This window comes from Python bivittatus, unplaced genomic scaffold, assembly GCF_059951505.1.
Source record: "Python bivittatus isolate LINGU-HERP-01145 unplaced genomic scaffold, Pbiv_v1 ctg000330_np1212, whole genome shotgun sequence".
Lineage (NCBI taxonomy): Eukaryota > Metazoa > Chordata > Lepidosauria > Squamata > Pythonidae > Python > Python bivittatus.
Window position 1 is genome coordinate 35,993,910 of NW_028277058.1, and position 23,427 is coordinate 36,017,336.

General features: G+C 38.1%; 1 protein-coding gene across 2 annotated transcripts in view; it reads right to left on the reverse strand.

The window, feature by feature from the left end:
- Window positions 1-15,858, reverse strand: part of SACK1F (scaffolding CK1 anchoring protein F) — a 33,793-nt gene extending 17,935 nt beyond the window's left edge. The window contains exons 1-2 of one of the 2 annotated variants that reach the window (XM_007420006.4): window positions 15,329-15,858; window positions 1,365-1,532 (exon numbers count right to left, since the gene is read on the reverse strand). In XM_007420006.4, coding sequence (XP_007420068.1) covers window positions 1,365-1,532; window positions 15,329-15,784 — 624 coding nt within the window. In that variant the 5' untranslated portion in view covers window positions 15,785-15,858. The remainder of the gene's footprint in view (window positions 1-1,364; window positions 1,533-15,328) is intronic. The other variant, XM_007420007.4, reaches the window with a different exon arrangement.
- Between the last annotated feature and the right edge of the window lie 7,569 nt (window positions 15,859-23,427).

A 23,427-nucleotide genomic window follows, 5' to 3' on the forward strand; every position in this document is an offset into this window, starting at 1 on the left:
CAAGCTGTAAACCTACCCTAAGATTATCAAATCCTCAAGTTCGCACCAATTCTGTTTTATCAGGATTAAAGTTCAGTTTAATCCCTGACCTCTATTACAAAACTACCCCCAAGATAGTTACAACCTCCACTCTCTCCCTGAGTTCTAACTCAGGTAAGTTTCCTCTCACAGGCACCAGCTATCCATCACTTCAAGCCAAAATCTTCCTTCTGAGTAAAATCTTGAACTTGATATACCAGAAATTAAACCTGTGTCTTCTCATTTAAAGCATGTACTCTCTCAACAAACTGTAGGATTTTTCAGCACAGAATTCTATGGATTATAGGAGACTGGGCAAGATGAAGCAGGAGTTTAGAACCAGCAGGTAATGATCAAACAGATCATTTTTAAAGGTTTCTGCTAGTTCTTTCAAGCTCTCCTTAGACAAGATGCCTTAAGACTTTCTGACTATCAGGGTTATTTTGGACTTCTGCATGTGCAAAATTTAAATGTTTTTCTCTGATAAAATGTGACAAAAAAGCAAACTGTTCAAATGATTCTTAACTGTAGCAGCTTTCCTGACTTTTGGCATACATCAAATGCTGTTAACATGAAAGCTGATACAACTGATACTTGAAGGTTATCATATCAAATATTGACATGAAAGAACAATTTGGGTGCCTACAAAACCCACTCTGACATAAAAATGTATCTAATTTCCTTTTTCTAAAAACTAACTTAATGTGATTAACAGGGGAATGAAAGACTGAGAATTCTTACGATCTTTGCAATTAAAATCTCAGGACCACAGCTAAACTTTCATTAACTGTAATCAACTATGAATTCCCACAAATCAATAACATAGTATAATTGCTTTAAGTTCTAGAATTTGAAATAACTTTATGATTTTAAAAGTCCTGATATTTGCCCTATATTTAATACTTGTCTTCACCTTGTGGTTGACCTATAAATAGATTACACACTGAAATATTACAGATCACATTAGTGTCACTATCACAATTTTTTCTTTCTTTTTTTTTTATTTAGTAAAGGAAAAGGACGAGGGGGAGAAACTGAAGAGAAAAATAGGGAGGGCAAAAGAAAGAAATTTGAAAGACAAGGTGAGCAATTTTAAAAAATAGGTGCCACACAATAGATTTGGTTAAAGGTGAATTGTAATTCTAAAAAAAGGTGAAGTCTGCTGTATTTATTTCTATTAAACAATCATATCTGGCCATCACAGTATCTATATAATTTTATGGAAGATTCATACCCTCTGTCAGGACAATAGTTCTTCAGTCTGTCTCAGATAAACACGAACTATGTGGTTCAATTTTAATCGGGTATAAATTATAATAATTATTACACAGTAAATATAATCTTACCCTGATATGGAAATCATTTAGGTCCATGTATTTGCACATCTCCAGGAAGAATGCAGAGCCTTCTTCATCTAAGATTATATAGACTGGGATCCGACGCTTATATGCTGCGTCTACTATATCTCGGAAGATGTCCCTGTCAGTGAACTGGTCCATGACTATTGCAATTATCTGAACATGCACAGGAAGAGAACACACACTTATTTTAAAATGTAATGTTGAAAAAAGGTACTAATGTAGGCATGTCATATCATATATACCCACCACACTTGTGCTATGAGAAACAATTGCTTTAACTTACTACTTCATAGAGCCCATTACTTCATAGCATAAGTCTTCCTGCCTGTAGAGACCAGAAAGCTTGTTAGTTCTTGTTAAGAGTCACCCTGGGGCTTTCATGGAGTGTTCTGTGTTAAATAACATCTAAAGAACACTAAAATAATACATTTCATTCTCTTTGCAATACACACCAGCCCCACCCCATCAGAATGATTTAATATACATCTGGGAAGATCCCTTCCTCCATTCACCAACATATTAATTAGGTACTCATTCATCTAACAACGATTATAATAATTTTTTTAAAATATATTTTATATATTTAAAAATAAGTATTTTGGCTCTCATTTAGCCCCAGATAAAAAATGGCTGTATACAAGTGTCAATACAGGTTAGTTACAATAGCAGAGCACAAGCTTCACATGCAGAAAATGCCAGCTTCAGCCTCTAGTATCACAGTTAAATAATCAGTGGCAGGTAATTCAAAAGATCTTTGGCTCTAGAGCAACTACCAGTCAGAATACACTGTACTGAGACAGATTGGACAAATAGCCTGAACAGATGATATAAGGCAGCTTCAAAAACTAATATAGATGATACTATATTGCAAAGGAAGGCATTCTCAAAACTTTTTTTCTTCCTAGCATTTTTCTAGCAGCTGCAGGGTCTGCTTTTTTTGGATCAATCGAATGTTGATCCATTGGTTGCAACAGGAACTGACTGACTGGCTTGTCGCCCGAGCCTGATGTTGTGGGCTAAGTGACTGACCCAAAGTCACCCAGCCAGCTTTCATGCCCAAAGCAGGACTAGAACTCATAGTCTCCTGGTTTCTAGCCTAAAGCTGTAACCACTAGAGTAAACTGGCTCTCTGAAGCATTTTCAAATATATGAAATGAATTTCAAATATTCCCCCCCCCCAATATTTTACACTTGGGTGTTGTTGTTGTTTTTGGTGCCTTTGAGTCATTCTTGGTAACTGCCTGGACAAGCTCCTGCAGTTTTCTTGGCAAGATTTCGGAAGTGGTTTGCCATTGCCTGCTTCCTAGGGCTTAGAGAGGGGGACTGGCCCAAGGTTACCCAGATGGCTTCATGCCTAAGGCAGGACTAGAACTCACAGTCTCCTGGTTTGTAGCCTGGTGCCTTAACTACTACACCAAACTGGCTCTCTTTAAGGCTTTTTTTTTAAACTTTTTAAAATTAGCTGTACTTATAAATTCAACTAATTATTAATATGCCATCTTAGTTTTACTCATTTTTCATAAGATACTACTCTGAATTTTATTTGAATGGTTATTTGCTATATTGGCCCATTTAAACATCAAGAAAATGTTTTATCCATTTGCCATTTCATTTCTCATCTTTTGTCTGAGAATTCAGTTCAGCACACATGGGTTTCCTAAATTTTATGTTCGATGAAAGATTTGAAGAAGCAGACCATGATTCACAAAATGTTATAGGATAATAAAAGTGTTTAGTTTTTAAGATGCCATATGATTCTTTGTTTCTTTAAACAACAACCCAGGTAGCTTTGGCTGAGCGCTAACAACTGGCCTCAGGTCATCCAGTGAAGTCAATGCCAAGTTAGGATTTGAACCCATACTTAAAATCAAAGTTGGAAAGGGCTATATACTATTTAAATCAACTATATAATATATATTTAAATATTAGTCCTGCTTTTGGGTAGATAGCAAATAACTATTACAACTTTTCTAAATTAATGAATTTTCAGCTGAGTGTCTCTGGAAATCTTCCTCAGAACATAGATGGTTTTTGCAGTGTCACCAGTCCTGCAAAAGATCAACTGCATTTTAAAAAGGTTGGAATTTGTTAAATATTCCCCAGCAGAGACAAGACTGTACAAGCAGAGTTGAAATAAAAAAGAACAACTTAAGAAAAGGGAGGTGTTCTTTAAGCTAGATGGTTATCTAAGTTCTACCTTCTAGGGAAGCTCATTTCCTTGGCTTGCTAAATGGTAGGATTGTTAAATAGCTTTGTTTCAGAGTTTTAATAAACTCTTGGGGTTGGATTATAAGAAAAATAATCATCTTTTTTTTTTAGGCATAGGACTAAGATGTAATATTCTTTATCTTCTGTTAGTGTCAGCGCATACATACATAGTAGGCATTTTGCTTAATTTTGAGTCTCAGTTATAGGTACCTCTAAGTGGCCTATCTTGAATATCAAGACAGAATATCATTTTTTATAACACTTTCTGAGAAGAAATGAACCGATTGTATTAAATGTCTGTAGTATATTTCTGTCTTCATTTTTAGAAATTACTAGTGCAAGGGGCAATTGGGGATGAGAAAAAAACTTCCTATTCTTATACAGGAATAAAGAGCCCAAGGATTTTATTACATTATTAAGACATCTGTTGAGGACTCACTTAAATTAAAAAGCACCTTCAGGCTCTGCTGGGTGATTTTCCTATTTTCTGAATCAGCATAAAATTAAAGAATAAGCAAATTAACACATTATGTAAACTAGGAATCTCTGCTATTGAAACATAAACTCTTGTTTATGATTATACTGCCTCTTGAAAATATATTAAAATGTTTAGGTAACAACATTATCTTAGCATTATGAAGAGGCAAGAGGCAATTACAATAACCAAGTCAATCCACTGTTTGGTGCAGGAATCCAAACTAAAGCATGCCTGTCAGATGGCTGTCCAGCCTTTAATTCAATGTATCCAATAAAGGGTGCTCACCATTTCCTCAGTAATTAATCCCATTGTCAAACAGCTCTTATTGTTCAACATTCAACCAGAATCCCTTTCTTAGTTTAAAATCATTATTCTCTGTTTTACATTCTCAGGTAAGAGGGAACAGATCTTGATATTTTTCTCTATGCCATCCTTTTAGGTACTTGAAAATCTTTCCTTAGTCTTTTCTCAAGGCTGAATATACCGTACTTGTTACCTCATTCACTCCTTAGGCTTTGTTTCCAATCACATGATTGTTCTTGTTGCCTTTCTCTGGACAAATTCCAGTTTCTGAATCTTTCTGATTCAGGTAGGATTTCACCAATGCGGAATACTTATTTCCTATGATTTAGAAACTGTGCTTCTATTAATGCTGCCTAAAATTGCATCTGCCATTTTAGGAGCTATGCCACACTGCTCCTCATATAGCCAGTTTGTGATCAAGTATATTTATACAATCCTTTTCACATATATTATAACAAAGCCATTTATTCCCCATTATACCTGTGCATTTTATTTATTTTTCCTCTGAGCTTTACAACTATTACATTTCATTCTGTTATTTTCAGCCTGCTAATCTATCAAAATAGTTTTGAATTTTCTTTCTTCTAGAGTAACACATCTAGTTTTGTGTCATCTACAAATGTGATAAGCATTTCCCTTATCTTTTCATCAGACACTAATAAACATGTTGAAGAATAGAGAGCCCACGACTACATCTTGTGGTACTTTCATTGTAATTTGATAAGGAACCAATGATGTGCACTTTTTGAATAGAATTTTCAAGCCAGCTGTGCTCCACCTGATAAATATGCCATCCAATCTATGTTTAACTGAGTTGCTAATCAAAATGTCATGGGATATTTTGTAAAATGTTTTGCTGGTCAAAATATATTAGATCCACAGAATTCTCAAAAATTATTAAAGAAGTTACCCTATTTAAAAAATCAGATGAAGTTACTCTGGCAAGACTTGTTCTTAACAAATCCATGCTGACTTCTAGCAAGCACTGCATTGTTATCAAGGTGCTTACAGATCGATTGCTTTATCATCTGCTCTAGAATTTCCCAGGTATCAATATCAGATTGACTTGTTTGTAGTCCCATGGGTCTTCTTTTTTCACCCTTTTGAAGATAGGGACAATATTTGCCTTCCTCCAGAGCAATAATATACTAGTTTTATGGACATGCTTATCTCCACTGCATTCATTCCAAGGACAGCACAGACTGAGACATGGAAGAATGAGAACTAAGAGAAAAATAACAAGGTGATAAAATGCCTAGGGAAGTAAACCTATATTACCATGTAAAATACTATATTAAACATTTGCATCCTTTTAACAGGTCTGCTTTTCAAAGTACTAATTATACTTTGGAAGAAATGGTAACCCCCTATAGAAAACAAGCTGAAGACTTAGATCACTTCTGCTCCTAAAGTAAAGAAGAAACCAAGGATGGGCACTGCAAGTTTTGTCAATATACAAACTGATCTTACGCAATTTCTGAAACAGACTTCAGTAGGACTGTAGCTATAAATCATATATTCCTGCAGTAATGTCACTTTAACCAAATCTAATATATTTACCATAATATCCTCTAGACCCATTACTTCCCCTGCTGGTCTGTACAGTATGAAAGTCACATGAAGTTTATCAGGAAAATGACAGAAGCCCTTAGATAAAGCTTTATGTTCTGAAAATTAAAGGATTTCATATATCCATTGCAGATCCATAAAACATAAAAATACAAATGAATAACCATCAGTGAAGAAAGACCACAACTCACTGGACTCAACAGAACTGGAATTTTTTTGTCCAATCTCCAACCTCCCCTTTCTAGGGAAGGTGGTTGGCTTGCAACTTTAGAGGGCCTTAAAGTATATTATCTAGACCTTTTTCATTTGTAATTCAGACTTTATTATTATTAAATTTATTGTATTGTAGCATGGAGACAGCACTGATTGCGCTTCTTGACTTTTGGCAGGCTTGAGATGGGGATAATGTCCTTGATTTCTCAGTGGCTTTTAAAACCATCAGCCATGGAACCTGCTAGACCAGTTTAGTGGATTGGGAGTGGAAGGTCTGATGTTGCAATGAATCTCCTTTCTCCTCCAGGACCAGTTCCAATTTGTGTTAGTAGTGGGGAGAGATCAAGTCCAAGAACTCAGCTTTGTGGGGTTCTTCATAGCTCAACATTCTCTCCACTTCTGTTTAACATGTACATGAAGCCACTGGGCAAGGTCATCTGTCGGCATGGGGTAAGGTATCTCTGCCCCAGATTGGCAAGTGATGCCACCAAATTTCTTTCCCAGTGTTTGGAGGCTGTGGGGGTCTGCATGGAGAAGAATAGGCTTCACTCAACACTGGCAATACCAAGTGGCTGTGGGTTTTGCTGCCCCCACCCTGGAGAATTTCCATCTTTAGCTCTGAATGGGTGGCCCTGGAATGGTGTGCAATTTGGGGAGTCCTCTTGGTCTAATGGTTCTTGCTTGAAGAGCAGGTGGCAGCCATGGTGAGGAAGGCCTTTGTACAGGTTTACCTTGTGTGCCAATTGTGCCCATTTCTTAACAGAGAGGCTCTGTTCACAATTACCTTAATCACCTCCCAGTTGGATAACTGTAATGTGCTCTACGTGGGGCTGCCCTTGAAGGCATTCAGGAGCTACAATTTGTCTACAGTGTGATCATTTGGAGTGTTTCACAATATGTTCATATAACACCACTACTACAGAAGCTACACTGGCTTCCAGAGAGCTTCTTGGTACAATTCAAGGTGCTGGTTATCGCCTATGCTGCCATACAGGGCACAGATTCAGGTTATTTGCGGAACCACCTGTCTCCAATTGTTTCTGCTTGCCCCCCCGCCCCCAAATTGACATGGTAGGCTGAAGATGAAGCAATGCCATCTTATGGGACTGAAGAATCATGCTTAGAGAAAGCACCTGCCTTGTGGACAACATCCTTCCAAAATCCAGATGGCCCCAACCCTGTTGGCATTTCACAGGGCATTAAGATCATATTCCCTTGGGCATTTGGGCCAGGATGTTAAGCAAACCCTATTGGTTGGTTCGGCTATTGTCTTATTATTGGTTGTAAATATGGAATGATTTTTAGACCTCAGGCATTGTTATACTGATGAGTTTTGGTTGTCTACTTTTCATTAATTTTGTTGGTGTGTTTTTTGGTTTTAATCTTCTGTTCACCATCCAGAGTTACTGTTGTGAGATGGACAGCCATATAAATTGCTTGAATGAATGAATCCCTGCTTTAGAATAATAGAATCATAGACTCTTTATATCAAGCAAATCATAAGGTGTTAGCATCCAACACTCAAAACACCCTGCTTGAAAACACTCGGTGATTGTTGCCACCTGTGGAACTTTCCAAGGGCAGAAGATACCCATCATCTCCACAAGTGAAGGGGCATCTTGTCTTATCTTTCTTTCTCCTCCACAGTGTATGGGAGACATTACAGCCAGAAATGAGGCTCTAGAAGTCACCTTCAACTTATGTGCTATGTTTGCTTTTTGCCCAGAAGACAAAGCAGACTTAATCTTTGTAAAGTGTCAGCTTGTGTAAGTCCTGAAAACAAAAACTGATCAACTGGAGGCCAGAATATTATACTTGCACCTTATCTGTCAAGACAAAAACTTACTGAATAGCAGCGTGAAGCTTATAATTTCTCCAGAGGATGTGAATGAATGTGCAGCAACGTGTCACCATCAGAAGCAAGATGACTGCAAAGCAGGCCATTCCACTAAACTTTGGTAACTGATTCCAACTTCTAGTCTCTGAGAAAACTCCTACAAATGTGAGTGAACTACAAAAGAACGTCATAGATGGAATTAATCTTGCTAATAAAGGACATTATATATTTGGATGACAGCTGGCTTATCTGATCAGGTAAGTTTTAAACTAGAATACAAGGGGATAGGAATCAAAAGATCATAGATGGGTGATGAATTGGTAAGTAATCAAGTCTTTTAGAAATTACAAATTTAACAAAGAAATGAAATACAGGAATAAAGGAAAAGGGAGACTCAACATACCTGTACAATATCAAGCAGGAGGATATGAGGGTGATCTGGCTGTGACATCTGTCACCCCATTTTGATCACCTGAGTTGATTTAGCTATTTAGTTGACTAGGTGAGCATTCCTTTCCTCTATCTCCACTCCATGTGTGTCCCTCCAGAAACTCTGTACTTGGTGGAATGGGATGACCATACCAGACAGAAAGAAGGTTCCATCCTTCAGTCAATGCTATACAATAGCTGTGGTCCCCTGCTAGAACCTATAAACAAGCTCAATATCAAGGAAGAAAGGACTAGGAATATATTTCAATAAAGACTGTAATAGAATAGAGAAAAATAACAAGAAAAGGAAAATGAGAGATTTAAAAAAATGAAAAGTCTACACTGCCACCCTTTACAAAAAAGAATACAGAATGACGTAAACATTTGTACAGAAAATATATTCAGGAACCTATTCTTCTAGAAAGTGAGACACAACTGTCAATAGACCAGCTATCAAATAGCAAAACAACAGGTACAAGTGGAATACTTAACAAACTCTTTAAAGCTGCAGGAGAAGAGGCAGGTGGTACATATATCTATATTGAAGGAGATATAAGACTGTACAAATTATTACGTCATTGCATTAATTTCTCATGTAAGCAACATTTTGTCTGAGATCTTACAAAAAAGGATAGAGGCAGACATGGAGAGAGAGGTGCCAAATGAATCTGTAGATTTCAGAAAGAGCAGTGGGATATTAAATCAGGCAGCTAACACAAGACAGTAATGGAAAGTACACAAAGTCTTTGAGAAAAGTAGAAGGAGAAGACAAGGGACAAGCTGAATGAACAGGACCAAGCAGACCATGAGGATGCCCTTGGAAAAGCTACAGATTATAGACAGGGTAGAGTCAAGTGGGCTTTTACTCATACGGTCATTAAGGTTGGGTCCAATTCAATGGCAACTGCATTTATACAGGTAGAGAAATCCCATTGAAATCAGTGGAATTAGTTGTATGTACAAATATACAAGATCAACCTTTTGAAATATTAATTTTAATATACAAACAATAAAAAAGCATTATATATACAAGATAGGGTAAAATGGTAGTTTCTAAATGTAAAAGATTGTTTCCTGAATTATATCTTACACAATCAAATAAATTAAACCAGAATTAATCCAGAATAACTATCATACCTTACTCCATACTTACAGCCATATAGGTAGAATAAAATTCTCATTCTCCTCTGTACATGTATGTGTTTAATACATTTTTGTGAAAGACTAATTAAAATGTAACATGTAAGTGATGGTCAAGTATTTTACATGATGCTGAATAAACAGAACTTGTTTAGAAGGCAAGCATATGATTACAGTTCACAGATCACTTTACTATCTTACTCATACTTTTAATGAAGAAACTTCAATTCTAATTATATGAGTAGCAAAATTGTACTGTAATGTTATTTGTACAAGCAGGAAGCCAAGGATTCAAATCCCTGATCAAGGTGACTCTGGGTAATTCACTCCCAGTATAATCTTATAACAGGCTTCATACCTTCATATAGTTTGTTTGGTCTTGTTTAACATGTTATGTGAACGCAGCTCTTGTGGACTGTAAATCATAGTTGACGGCTTAGCACAATGTGTTCAACCTATCAAATGTGATTTAGTCAAAAAGCTGTGGGTTAGCAATCAGGTCACTATAATTTAATTTAAGAATTATTTCAATTAACTAAAATAGAAGTCATTATCAAACAAGTATGCAAAGAATTACAGTCTGTGACATATTCTATGTTAGCAGACTTGTGGCTCCAATTGGTTCTGCTGGTTTCCTGTTGGGCTGTCCTCTTCCACCCGATCCCTGACTTCCTTTCCTGTCTCTTAATTTTCTTCTGGCTGTGAGAGAGGCCGGAACTCCTGTTTCTACAGCCACTTTTTAAAAAAAATAGTTGGTTGATGGGTTCACTGGTCAACCCAGAGAGTACAAAGGCTTGAAACTGACTAGCCTATCCTTGGCTTAATGCATGTAAGTGGAAGTGTAATTGAAAGAACTCATCTCTTGTGCTTCTGTAGCCTATGCAGCAGGGAATTCCCTTTCCAGTGGCTTCTGCTTCCAGAGAAGCCCTACCTCCTGACTTCCTCTCCTGATATAATGTTCTTAAGACTTAAGAGTTTGTTTGTTTAAAAGATTTGTATGGCTGCCCATCTTAAACACAACTTTGGGCAGCTCACAACAATAAAACCCATTAACTATAAAATCATAAACCATAAAACAACCCCCCCCAAAAAACCATAAAATCAAAAGTTTACAGCAAGTTTACAGATTATATCAGCCCCTACAGTTAACCCCTTTTTTCCAACTCCAGGTCTTCAATAATTCACTTATTCAGCAGTTGCTGCACAAATCCAAATGACCACTACATGGCAGCAAGAGATAAAAAACACATAAGGCTTTGCTGCAACCTGGTGGTTAACAGGTGAAACACTCAACCATCAACCCACAGTTTCAGAGAATACTTTTTAAAAAGTTCAGTCAGTCAATGGTATGATAGGAAAGAAGAAAAAAATAGTGCATGAAGCAAGAGTATTGTGCATAGTAATTGGAGGAGGCTTTTCACATGGTGAGGGATGGGCAGGAGTGAGATTTTAGTTGAGAAAACCACCAATTGCAGCCTTTAGAATGTTGTGCATTAAAGCTGTCTGGACAAAAGTACAGCATGGACCTCTTCCAGGTGTGCAGCGAAAGTGCACTGTAGGGGCAGCAAAAGCCAGCATAATGGTCTCCTGCAATCTTGCTTTTATTTATTAAGTGTTTTAATGGTTGTGACATTGTTTTAATTGTTAGTTGATGCTGCCCAGAGTCATGTTCGGTGAGATGAACAGCTATATACATTTGTTAATTAATTAATTAATTTCCTCCTGGCTATGAGGTGGGAGAGAAGCACGAAAAAGCAGTTGTGTGGATATAGGGTTAAAGATGAGCAGGTTCGAAATGTAGGTAATATTTATTTAGTAAATTTATATGGTTATCCAACTTGCAACTCTGGGCAGCATACAATCAGTAAAGAAGAAATACAGTTTCTATTTCTATACAGTTAAAAATATTAACAAAAATAGGTGGTCGGAACCCTCATTTCTGTTACACCCATCCAGGCATAAACTCAATAAACTTGATTCCAATGCCTGGGGAAGCAACCAGGATTTTAGAGCCTTTCTAAAGGCCAAAAGGATCAAAGCCAACTGTATTCCAGGATGTGTATATTATCATTCCAGAAGGCAAATACTGCAACAAAAAAGGCCTTCCTGGGCCCTGCCAAATGACATTGCTTCAGGTAGGAGACCTGAAGCATGCCCATCCTAGTACAGCATGTGGGATAAGCAGATACCATCAGGAACAGGTAACCCTGCTTCCCACAGAGGAGGAACGGATTGTGAAAACGTCAGAATTCGCTGAGATGGGCATAAATCAACAAAAACGTTTCTGAAAGACTGGAAACCTTATATGGACTTTTTGCTAAAAGAAGAAAAAAAGTGATATGATTTATGGGTATGAGGATTAAAAAAGATGTGGACTAAGTGAGAGGCTGAAGGGATTTGTATAATGTTTAAGAGGGAGAGAAGATTATAAGACTAATTATCTGTTGAAGAGAAGGTCGGAACTCATATTTCATAACTTCAGTGTTCTTTTTTTGTACCTTTTTCTTTTTTCTTTGTTTTTCTTTAGATTTGTCTTTTAGTTCATGTAAAGTTCTTAATAAAATAAATAAATAAAAAAGGAACAAGTGGTCCTGCAAATAACCTGGTCCTGTGCCATGTAGAGCTTTACAAATGATAACCACCACCTTGAATTGACCTGGGAGTCTATTGGGAACCAGTGCAGCTTGCAAAGTAGTGCTATTATAACAAGGTATGTCCATAACCACCTGTGGCGCTGCATTCTGGACAAATTGTAGCTCCTGGATGGTCCTCAAGGGCAGCCCCATTTAGAGTACATTACAGTAATCCAATTGGAAGGTGACTGTGGTGTAAGTGACAGCAAGCAGAGCCTCCTGATCTTTGATTTGATTTGATGATTGAACAGGCACAACTGACAAAGTTGTGACAAACATAAGACAAAGTTGTGCAAAAGCCCTTCTGGCTACAGATGCCATCTGTTCTTCAAGCAGAAACTGTGAATTCAGGAGAACCCACAAACTGTACAATGGCCATTTTTTATCATTACTACTTTAAGAAATAGTGCTTCTAATCTCTCTTATAGTATATTAATATAACACCAATCAACTGACTACCAAGAGTTTTCAAATGGGTTCATGAGAATTAAAATTGAATTCTTAAAAAAAACACAACTCGAGATTTCAGGTTCTAGTTATATTGTTTTAGATAGTTCTGAAGAATGAATGATCTAGGACAGCTATTTACAAAAAAGCTCTGTGGGCTGGATTAGTCTGCAGGATATTCTTAAAGTAGTCAGATACTTTTCAAAGAAGTCATCCCAGGATTGGGCATATTTTAGCCCTTCAAATATTGCTGGATTATATTCCTAGCAGCTCCAGCTTGCATGGCCAATAATAAAGGAAGGTGAGAATTGTAAAAGGTAACTGGTTTCCGATGCCTTCTGTCTTTTCTGCTTCCTGAACACATATACAAGATGATACGTGCCTTTAAATTTCTAAGTTTTACTCCATTCAAAATAAACTCTGGTATGCTTTTCATGACTACTATAACTGGCAACCCAACTACTGGCTGAGTATATTAACTTGAAAAAAGTCTAAACATAGCATTTAAGAAGGGTTAAAAGTATGGCCAAAGAAAGGACTAACAATAAAGTAGGCCTGTCCTTGACTACATGCATAACATGATCTAAAACATACACATTCAAATTGTGGAAACAGATCTGAATAGCTGGATTTAAAAAAAAAAAAAAGCAAATTAGATGATTTCTTTGACTTTGCATGACATACTTAGCTATAATTAATTTAACCAAGTTTTACTGCCCAATTTCTAGGTTCAGACACCTCACACTGCCAAAGATGTAGCATATTGCCTGGTTCTCAAAATACATTAGGCTACCTCATGGATGCATTGTGCAATCCTTGTCTTTGTTCAAACAGCCCTTGGTACTTCTGTAACACCTGGCACGGCCTAACACATAATCCCCTTAGAAACTCTGTTTAATGCAGACTTTATAGTTTCTACATAAACCTTGCTTTGTCAATAAGCAGTCTAATGAACTTAAAAGCTGTTTTAATACTTTGTGACTTTTGATTTGTCACCCTAACTAAAACATTGCCAAGATCTTGCTTAAAATCCTAAAAGGAACAGCCATCATGGTAAAGTGCTGGAGTACTAGATTCAGGGAGAACTTCTATCTTCTTCCAGAATGTTTACTAACTTCCCAGTCTACCCTACAGCCCTGAGATCTTTTTAAAAAAATGTTATTAAAAGTTTTAAAGAGAACATAAAAACTAACACAACGAATACAGAATAAAGAGAAGAAAGAACAGAAAACAAAATGCAGAAAGAAAGAAGAAATAGAAGCTTCCGACTTTTTTTGCAGCAAATATAAGCATGATTACAAAGTTATTCCTTACTCTATGATTACAAAAAAACTAACTTTTTTCTATTATCCTTTTTTTTTTCCCCTAATCATCAAAACCACAAGTCATAAGTGCATTTTTTTTCCATTTCATGCAACAAGTCTGTAAGGGGTTTCCAGTCAGCCATAAATGTAGATATTCTTTTCTCTGATCAAGGGCGTTAATTTAGCCATCTCTGCAAGTTCCATCATCTTCACCAACCATTCCTCCATTGTGAGTAAGCCCTAACATCTCTTAGTGGTTTATTAACCAAGTATTAACCAGGCCTGATCCTGCTTACAGTATTTCCTGAGCCCAAACAAAATCAGCCAGATGCTCTCACTTGGTGGGATAAATCTCACTTAAATGTTCTTGGAAGATATCATTTCTATCTTGTGAAGTTGTTATGGGCAATATATAATAACCTGAGCTTTCAGAAGAAAGGGATAAAAGCATGGTTTAATAAATTAAAAATATTGGACACAATTTCTGAGTTCTTAATGTCATTACCATTCTGGTTTGAATGCATAAGGACAATGGATTGGATACTGTATTCATTAAAATGATTGACCTAACTTTTTAAAAGGTAAATTTAGGATCAGTGTATATTGATACTGAGAGAAACTTGCATGGGATAATGCAAAGTGTGTAATTGAAATTTATAAAATACAGATCACTTTAAAGAACATGTTGGGGCTTGCTCTGTAGATTTGGTTTTTTTCACAAGATAAGCCATATCTTTAAGCCCATTCCAAATTAAGTGACCCTTCTTTAAACAGTCCTTAGGTTAGTTTTAAGCAGCAAAAGATAAAGTGCTGGTTTATTAGAGAAGGAATTTTAGTGGACAAGAAAAGGCTAGGGTCTGGGACAAGATTCATTCAAATGATTTTGTCAGTCTAAATTAATGTTTCTCAACCTTGGCAACTTGAAGAGTGTGGACTTCAACTCCCAGAATTCCCCAGCCAACATGGCTGGCTGGGAAGTTCTGGAAGATGTGGGAGGTGAAGTCCACATGTCTTCAAGTTGCCAAGGTTGAGAAACACTGGTCTAAATAAAACTTTCTACACATGCCCCACAATGGGTTGCTGCACAGACTCCTGTACACCACAGTTTATACAGCTATACTTCACTGAATAAATCACAACGGCTGGGTTGGCGCAACACGCTGAAACTGAATAAACGACATTTCGATTCACCGCGAGGTGCCAACGAACCCAGCCAGTACGTTTTAAGAGGCAGCGTTTGTGCCGGTGGAGGAAAGGAAGAGATTCCCCGCTCGGTTGGAGGAATCAGGGGGCAACTTAGCTCATACATCCATGTAGGTCACAGAGCAGAGGTCTTCGGTGGCCCTGGCTGCCCTCAGATCTGAAAGGCGCGAAGGCGAACTACCCACCTTCTTCGCTTGCTGGATCGTTTCACGCACCACTTGCTTGACGTGAGGCGCCTTGTCTTCCTTGCGCGGGTGCGTGTACAGAGCCAGGCGCGTGGCTCCCCGGTAGAAAGAGTTATGGGTCCACCCCATATCCAGTGGGGGGATCTCCGTGTCGGAGCGTTCGGGCCAGTAAGAAAGCGACAGGGGTTTTCCCGAGGGTCCGGTGACCGTTTTGCCACTCTCCAGGTGGGCATCGTAGGCACGCCAGCCGCCCCGCAAGACCGCCAACTCCCGGCTGGAAAGAAAGTCAGGCAGCTGCTCTTTCTTCAGCAGCGACTTATATGCTTTCTCCCCGTCGGCTGCAAGGACCTCCAGTGCCCGCCGTTGCTCCTCGCTGTAGTAATATCGCGGATTATGTTCGCTGACCCGTTCGTTCACGTGAGTATCCTCCAGGCAAAGCAGCTGAGACTCCGCCATGCTCCACGTCGCCGCGATTCGCTCACTGTCGAGCTGGAGCTGCCAACGACACCTGGAACCGGCCAAGGCGGGAGGAGCTTTCGTGAACCGCCTCCCCACACCTTGGAAGGTGAACACTGACTCAGTCTGCGCAACTCGTTCTCCGAATCTGCAAAGTCAGTAGAGGGCCACGGGTGCAGTTACTGCTGTTGTCCTCTCTCACGCGGAGGTGTTTGTTCCAAGAGCAAACTTAAACTTTTTGGAGTGGTTGAAAATAATGGGAATAGATCCTAACTGGCAATACATACCCAAGTTGGAATTCATGAAGTGGGGCTTACTCCCAAGCAATTAGGTCTAAGACTGCAGCTAAAGGCCAGCAGAACCATTAAAGTGAACCGAATGTCCATTTAGGGTGGTGCTTCTCAAAGGTGGCAACTTTAAGATGTGTGGACTTCAACTCCCAGCATGGCTGGCTGGGGAATTCTGGGAGATGAAATCCACGCATTTTAAAGTTGCCAACTTTGAGAAACACTGATTTAGGGTAATTCACCTGTCTGGAGATTAAGTTTGCCTGTTATATTGAGTGGGCATTCAGGGATTTATTTGGGGCATTTCTGATGTCTCATTCCAAACTATAAAGGCTGGCATGAAGGTGGGCTAGGGATCAAGTTAGTATAGGACAATGTTTTTCAACTCTGGCAACTTTATGATGTGTGGACTTTAACTCTCAGAATTTCCTAGCCACACATCGTAAAGTTGCCAAAGTTGAAAAACATTGCTATAGAACATTGCAGCCTATTTAACAAAAAATATGGAAGCTGACAACAAAGGGAATACATAATTTATTTAAAAATGAATCTTGGGTTTTTTTAATTCAAAAACTTTTATCATTTAAATTTGAAAAAGCCAAATGCTAATATGTAGATGATTTAAATCTTCTAGCCCTTTAAACATTAGGAGTGTGAAGACTGTGGTATTCTGTAGTCTGGTTCTATAATGTCATTATAAACCAGAATGCAGTCCATTTGGTTTTAACAATATGTTGTATATATCCACTCATGTTGGTTTATAAATTCTATTGTGTGAATTCAGTGAGCTGTGTCTTGTTCAGTAAACCATGGCAAACATATCATGGTTTAATATGTGAATCAAGCCTTTATAAGATTCCTTTTGGCACCTAAGGAAACAACTTGTACTCATGCCTACCTGATAAAACAGTGTTGTAGTTAACATAATAATGTTCACATTGATATCCCTACGCACCCAAGGAAGGGATTTGTAATTGTAATGGCAATACATTTTGCTGAAGGTTAGACAAAGTGCTTTCTATAGTTAGATAAAGCATTTCTAACTTAACAGCATAAAATGTTATAATGAGGTGGTATTGTATGAGATTTAACGTGTTTACATTTGCTTTTTAGGTATTAGTAACTTAGGGAAGATGATGAAGAATGAAAAGAAAAAAATAGAAAGCATTTTGTTATGCCAGGTACAGTTTTTAGCAATCTACATGGTGTTCTGACAGGCTTACAGGAAGGAAAATGTAGAAGTGGATGGATTAGGAGTCAAAATATTAATGAGGCAGTAAGTGAATTTGATGGGTGCAATTTGTTGTATTGATTTACAGTTTGTCAGACAGACTGTTATATAAAATAATGCATTATTTATACAACACACATTTATGCAGTGTGCATTCAGTGTAATTTAGGCCCCCTCCTAGTTTTGATTTTTAGTTTACTAGATTTAGTAAGGCTATATTTATTCCTTCCAGAAGGAAAGTAATGTGTCAGTAGCAATTCAAGAGCGAATTGCCAATTCTTACCGTGCTGGATTAAGGCTATAAATGAGGGAAATCGTGCATTTGAACTAATATACTAAAGAGAATATCTCAGTCTTAACTGCTCACAAGCATTTAACAAAATTGCTACTTTTAGTTTTGTTTTTATAATTATTTTAATATTTTCTAGAAAGCTTTGTTATTAAAGTGCTCTTTACAATTGTTTAAATAAATCAATTTGTGGTTATCATCTATTTGACATGTTAGCATGAACTGTGATGCTGCAGTAACTTGACTTTTTCTACTCTCTCTTGTGAGATGGTGAAATGTATTAAGGGAACTCTTAATTCTGAGTAGTTTACTAGTGATCTTTTAAGTACTCTCAAAACACAGCCATTTGCTGGGGGTTTCAGGGGGAGAAGAAGTTAGGAGTTGCTTTATTCTAAATGAGTTTTGACTGTGGGAAGCAGGTACTTGAGAAAAGAGATGTTATGGGACTGAATTTGGGGAATCAGACCTAAAGCCCAGAAAGGGGAACCAATAAGGTAAAATTGGCAGAGAACATTTATTTAGTCATGTGAAGATTTGTTTTTAGTTCTACTCTGTGCAACACACTTGATTTTGGGTATTTTTGCATCTGCTCTAATCCTTGACCCTCTCTCTCCTTGTTTTTTTTCACTCAAACTGTTGGTTTTAGAATGCAGGTCTCAGACACAGGTAATCTACTGCAGTTAAACTATTATCTTAAATCCCAACAGTGTTGCTTTTATTCAGAAATCTCTGATAGGGCTGGGATGAGATGGTGCAATTCTCCTAGTGCTCCTTGAACTCTTGGTGACTTCTGATAATAGCTATCATGCTATCCTTCTGGACTGATTTCAGGGTTTGGAAATAGAAACATTGTTTTGCAATGGTTCTCCTCCTTTCTCCTGGACTGATTCTACTCAGTGTTGGCAGGGTTCTTCAGAGCTCAATGTTCTCCCTTCTCCTATTTAACATCTACATGAGACTGCTGGAGGAGATAATCTGGCAGCATAAGGTCAGGTATCTTCAGTATACTGATGGTATCTGGTTCGATATCTCAACACCTGGCCAACCAAGTGATTTTGTATATGTGTGTCCTGGTCATTGAAGGCAGTTAGGGTCTGGATAGGGAGAAACAGGCTCAGGCTTAACCCCAGCAAGACCGAGTGGCTTTGTGTTCATGTGGATCAGCTGTGTCTGGAGACCTGTCAACTTTAGTTCTAGATGGGATTGTATTTCCTGAGATGGAACCTGGGCACAATTTGTGAGTCTTTCTGGACTCATGGTTCTTGTTAGAAGAGTAAGTGGCAACCATGGCTAGGAGATCTTTTGCACAGATCCATCTTGTACACCAATTGTATCCTTTTCTGGACTGTCAGATTCTACTCACAATCACTGATGCCTTAATTACCTTTCACTTGGATTACTACAATATAGATAGTTCTCTATTTACAAACAGGTTACATTCCAAGAGGCTGTTTGTAAGTCCGTTGTGTTCATAAGTCCAACCAGCCAGGGCAATTTGTGATCCTGACTAGTAGATGATGGGTGATTGGAATTTATGTTTTTTTCTCCAGTGAGTTGTATCTGTGCATCTGTGTATTTGGTATTTATTTATTTAAAAAATTTGTATGGCCGCCCATCTTAAACAACTCTGGGCAGCTCACAACAGCAATAAAGCCAGTAACTATAAAACATAACCATAAAACACTAAAAGAGTAAAATGATCAAACCAAAACAAAAACCCTGTTCCTTAATCATCCCCTTAGGATTTATTTTATTTATTTTTCATGCTGCCCATCTCACTATACAAGTGATTCTAGGATGCCCTGCACCAAGCTCCAATTACCCTCATTCCATTCCATTCCATTCCATTCCATTCCATTCCATTCCATTCCATTCCATTCCATTCCTTCCGTCCTGTCCTATCCCAGTGCCTTGGTAAAAAGCCAAGTCTTGATGGCCTTCTGAAAAGCTAAAAGGGTGGGAGCCTGCCAAATCGCCGGTGGCGGGGAAGGTGTTCCATAAGGTAGGGGCAGCCATGGAAAAGGTACACTTCTGAGGTCCCACTAGGTGGCAGGATTTCAGTAAAGGGATCTGGAGCGTACCTGCCCTATCCAGTCTAGTGGGACAGGCAGATCTAGTGAGACGGGGAGATCTAGTGGGAAGGACAAAAGTGGTCCTGCAAATAACCGGGTCCTGTGCCATGTAGGGCTTTAAAGGTGATAACCAGCACCTTGAATTGCACCTGGAAGGAAACTGGGAGCTAGTGCAGCTCATGCAATGGAGGTGTAACACGGGTGAACCTATGAACACCCAATACTATGCACGCTGCTGCATTCTGGACAGTTGTACCTTTTGTATTTGTATTTTTAATTCTTCTCCCCATTCAAGAACAGGTAGTGGTGCTATACATACCTGCCTCTGGAAGGCAGCCATGAGATCCCAGGAAAAGACACAGATGTTTTAAGGCATTGCTGATGAGCACCTCTGCCTGCTCAAAGAATTTGTTTTTGTTGAATCCAAAGTGCTGTACAACTTTAATATTCAGTAATAAACTGGCTAATTTTAAAGTGCTGTAAAGTTATTCTGTATTATTAGCGTATGTTAAATTTTAAACACTATTCTGATGTTGTACTATTGCACAAAACAGTTGATAAACCAGCAGTATTATTTCCTCTATTAACATTAATCTTCCCTCCACTTCCTGAATGGGAAAGACCCCTCTTCTCCTTTTAGCATTTGAAGGCTGTGTGTTCTTACCTCCGAAACTGCATTGTGCACTTCTACTGTACGCTGCTATTAGAACAAGGTTTGAGTGAATCTTATGAATAATCCCTAATAATGAAAAAGAACAAATGGAGGTGAACTAAAATTGTATCTTTATGACAGAGTAATAGTATTAATTCAACTATTTTATTGTTTGAAAATCACAGAAGTTTTTGGCTTTATTCTTCCCATAAAAGGTTTGTTTCATATGTCCACACCTAATTAGTCCAGTAAATTTAGTAGAGTTATTCAAATAAATTAATTGAACATAATTAAAAATACGCCTATTCCCACTTTTTGTAAAAGTATTCCCATTGATTTCTAGGTGTTTGCAAGCTTGTACGTCTAAATATAAACCTGAAGTAATCTGAACTGTCTGACCCAATATATGTTTCTAGCAGTAACTATCTGAATAACCAGAGGAACCTGAAACCTTTTGCATGTGAAGTAATGTATTGTACCATTGAATTACCTTTTGAAAATCTGTAATCTTCAATTTCCTCTATAGCAGCATTAAACAAACCAAACCAAACCATAAAGTACACAAAATTGGCAACCTCCTATTCCATTCTTGCTTTACTCCTTGTTCTCCACTTTGCTTCCTCTCTCAATTAACCAACTGAAAATATTTTCCTTCGTCTCTGTCAGTTCATTCATGGCTGGCTGGGGAATTCTGGAATTGAAGTCCACACATCTTAAAGTTGCCAAGTTTGAGATACCCTGATTTAGCTCTTCTAAACTGTCACCTACACCTTCCTCAACCTTTGTCTTCCTTAGGTTGACTATCCTGTTGACTTCAGAAATGAGGGGAAGGTTGCTTGGGTTGTCAGAATAAGAAAGAGTACTGGGAGATCATGACCTGTCTCTCTAGAGAAAATACAACACAAAGGGGAGAACCAATGCGGCTCAGCCATAACCTCAGGGTATAGGGTTCTGTGGCCTGGCTTGTTCCAATTGCCTGTTTTCCTGAGTTTGCAAAAGTAAGGCGTTTGCCATCTGCCAGGAGCCATAGGAACAAAAATGAACTGCTTATGCTTTTTAAAAATACCTGAAATAAATAGAAAAAATAACTGTCTGTGTATATCTCCTTCATCTAGTTCCTGTTCAGTTCTCTTTAACTTATAATCAGCTTATCTCTGTAGCTGCCTTTCCCAAATTGCATATGTTGGCATTCTGAGAGCTGTAGCCCAGCACATGTAGAGAGCACCTGATTCAGGAAAGCTTCAACTTTACTACAAGCCAGCATAAAATTTGCTGCCTGCTTCCTCATGCTGAAGCTTTCATAACTGCATGAGAGAGCTTTCTCTGCCTAAAGACTTGTGCAAGTCTTTTATAAAAGTGAATTTGCAAAGCTGGCAGCCTTTATAAGTAAGCAGTGTTTAAAGTTTTGCTTTGCAGATACATTGTCTTGTTTCATTTTTGTTTTAACTAGGTGTCATGATTATTTCCTAATAGGGCATACAGCCAGCATTGCTGTTTTACATCCAATAAATATGCATTTGAAAATAGCAGGTTTAGATATGGCTCCCATAGGAATGCAGCAAAACCTTTTCTTCAGTTTTCCTTACTGTGTGTTATCTGAAATACAAATTAGTAATTTTGATAGGAATGAAATGCAAATTCTAGAAACTAGAATTGGCACTTGGCATCACCTGTCAGGAGTGGCTGAGATGCCTTTTTAACTAAATTTGTTGTGGGAAAGTCCCCACAAAGTTGTTTTATTTGTCAGTTTTACATGATGCAGTCTTTTTGTGATAGCAGGTACTTGTGGCAAAAACTCAGAACGTCTACTTTAATAACTCAGATGAAGAAGAAAAGGAAACCTGTATCATGGAGAATACAGTTCACTTTGGGATATTAATGAGAACTATGTGGTGCACTCTAATGTAAAACTCTGGACTCCAGATTTCTACTGAAATATTGATAACAGATAGAAGTTTATATTAAAGTTTAGATCGGGGAACCTCATTTGGTTCCCCCTGGAAGAGTCCTCTGTGCATTTGTGGGAGTTCCTACTGAGGGCAGGTTGAGAAAGGGATCTGCAGCTATATCTCTTTGTCAAAAGATTGTACTACCCTATTTCTTTCTTTCATGATCTCTCTCCTTTCCCCTCTACAGTTCCTTACTGATAACTCTGTGTGGGTAGAAACTGTGAGTTTGGGGCTTTTGTGATAATAGAATATCCATGGTAGTGGGGAGGAATTTCTAAGCAGATCCTCCAGCCCAACAGGACTCAGCTCCCTGAAAGTGAGCAATTGATTGGAATTTATGATGCATTTATTTGTTACCCAAGAACTAGAATTAGATCACAGGAACAGGGAAAGGAGGAAAGAAACAACATGTATATTCAGATGAATAAACTATTTAAGTTAAATATTTAAATAACAAAGAGGGGGAACAGAGTCAAATAAATGATCCACGGTTCTTTACCTCCCCACAAAAAGCAGCCATGTTTGGTTGTACAGAGGCTGAGATGCCTGTTCTGTAGTCATTGCAGTGCAATCCTGTCAGAGGGCCAAAAGATGGCAGCTTCATCTTATTGTCATTCTTACTTTTTTTCAGAGTCTCTCAGGATTACTAACCTTAGAAATCCCCCCTGCACCGCGGCATACCTCCCTATGGCAGTCTCACCTACATAAAAAGGGTTACATTCTGAACAGCTACATTTGAAGTGTTTATATGGCTAAGAAAAAAAGGGAGGAAAGTCAGACATTCCATAAAAATTAGGCATAAGAAAGGCATTTAGTGCAACACACAGGTAAGGGAGGCAAGAAAAGACTACCAGGTACTATCTAATTGTCCTCTGCAATGTGAGGAAGACAAGGTGAAGAAAGAATGACAAAAGCTGATTACCTAGAAGTTTGACACTAAAAAGCTTTTCAAACAATACAGTAGGCTAAAATGGTCCCTCACCCCCCCACAAATCAGCTTGTATTCTGAATATAAACCTGCACTGACAGGAATGAAACCAGAATTATATACATTTATCTCTTTTGCTTTCAATCATACATTGACAAATCCACATCCAGGGTGACATTGGAGGAAATACTCCAACATGAGTATTGAAGGCCCAAGTGTAAAAATAGAAAAGAAA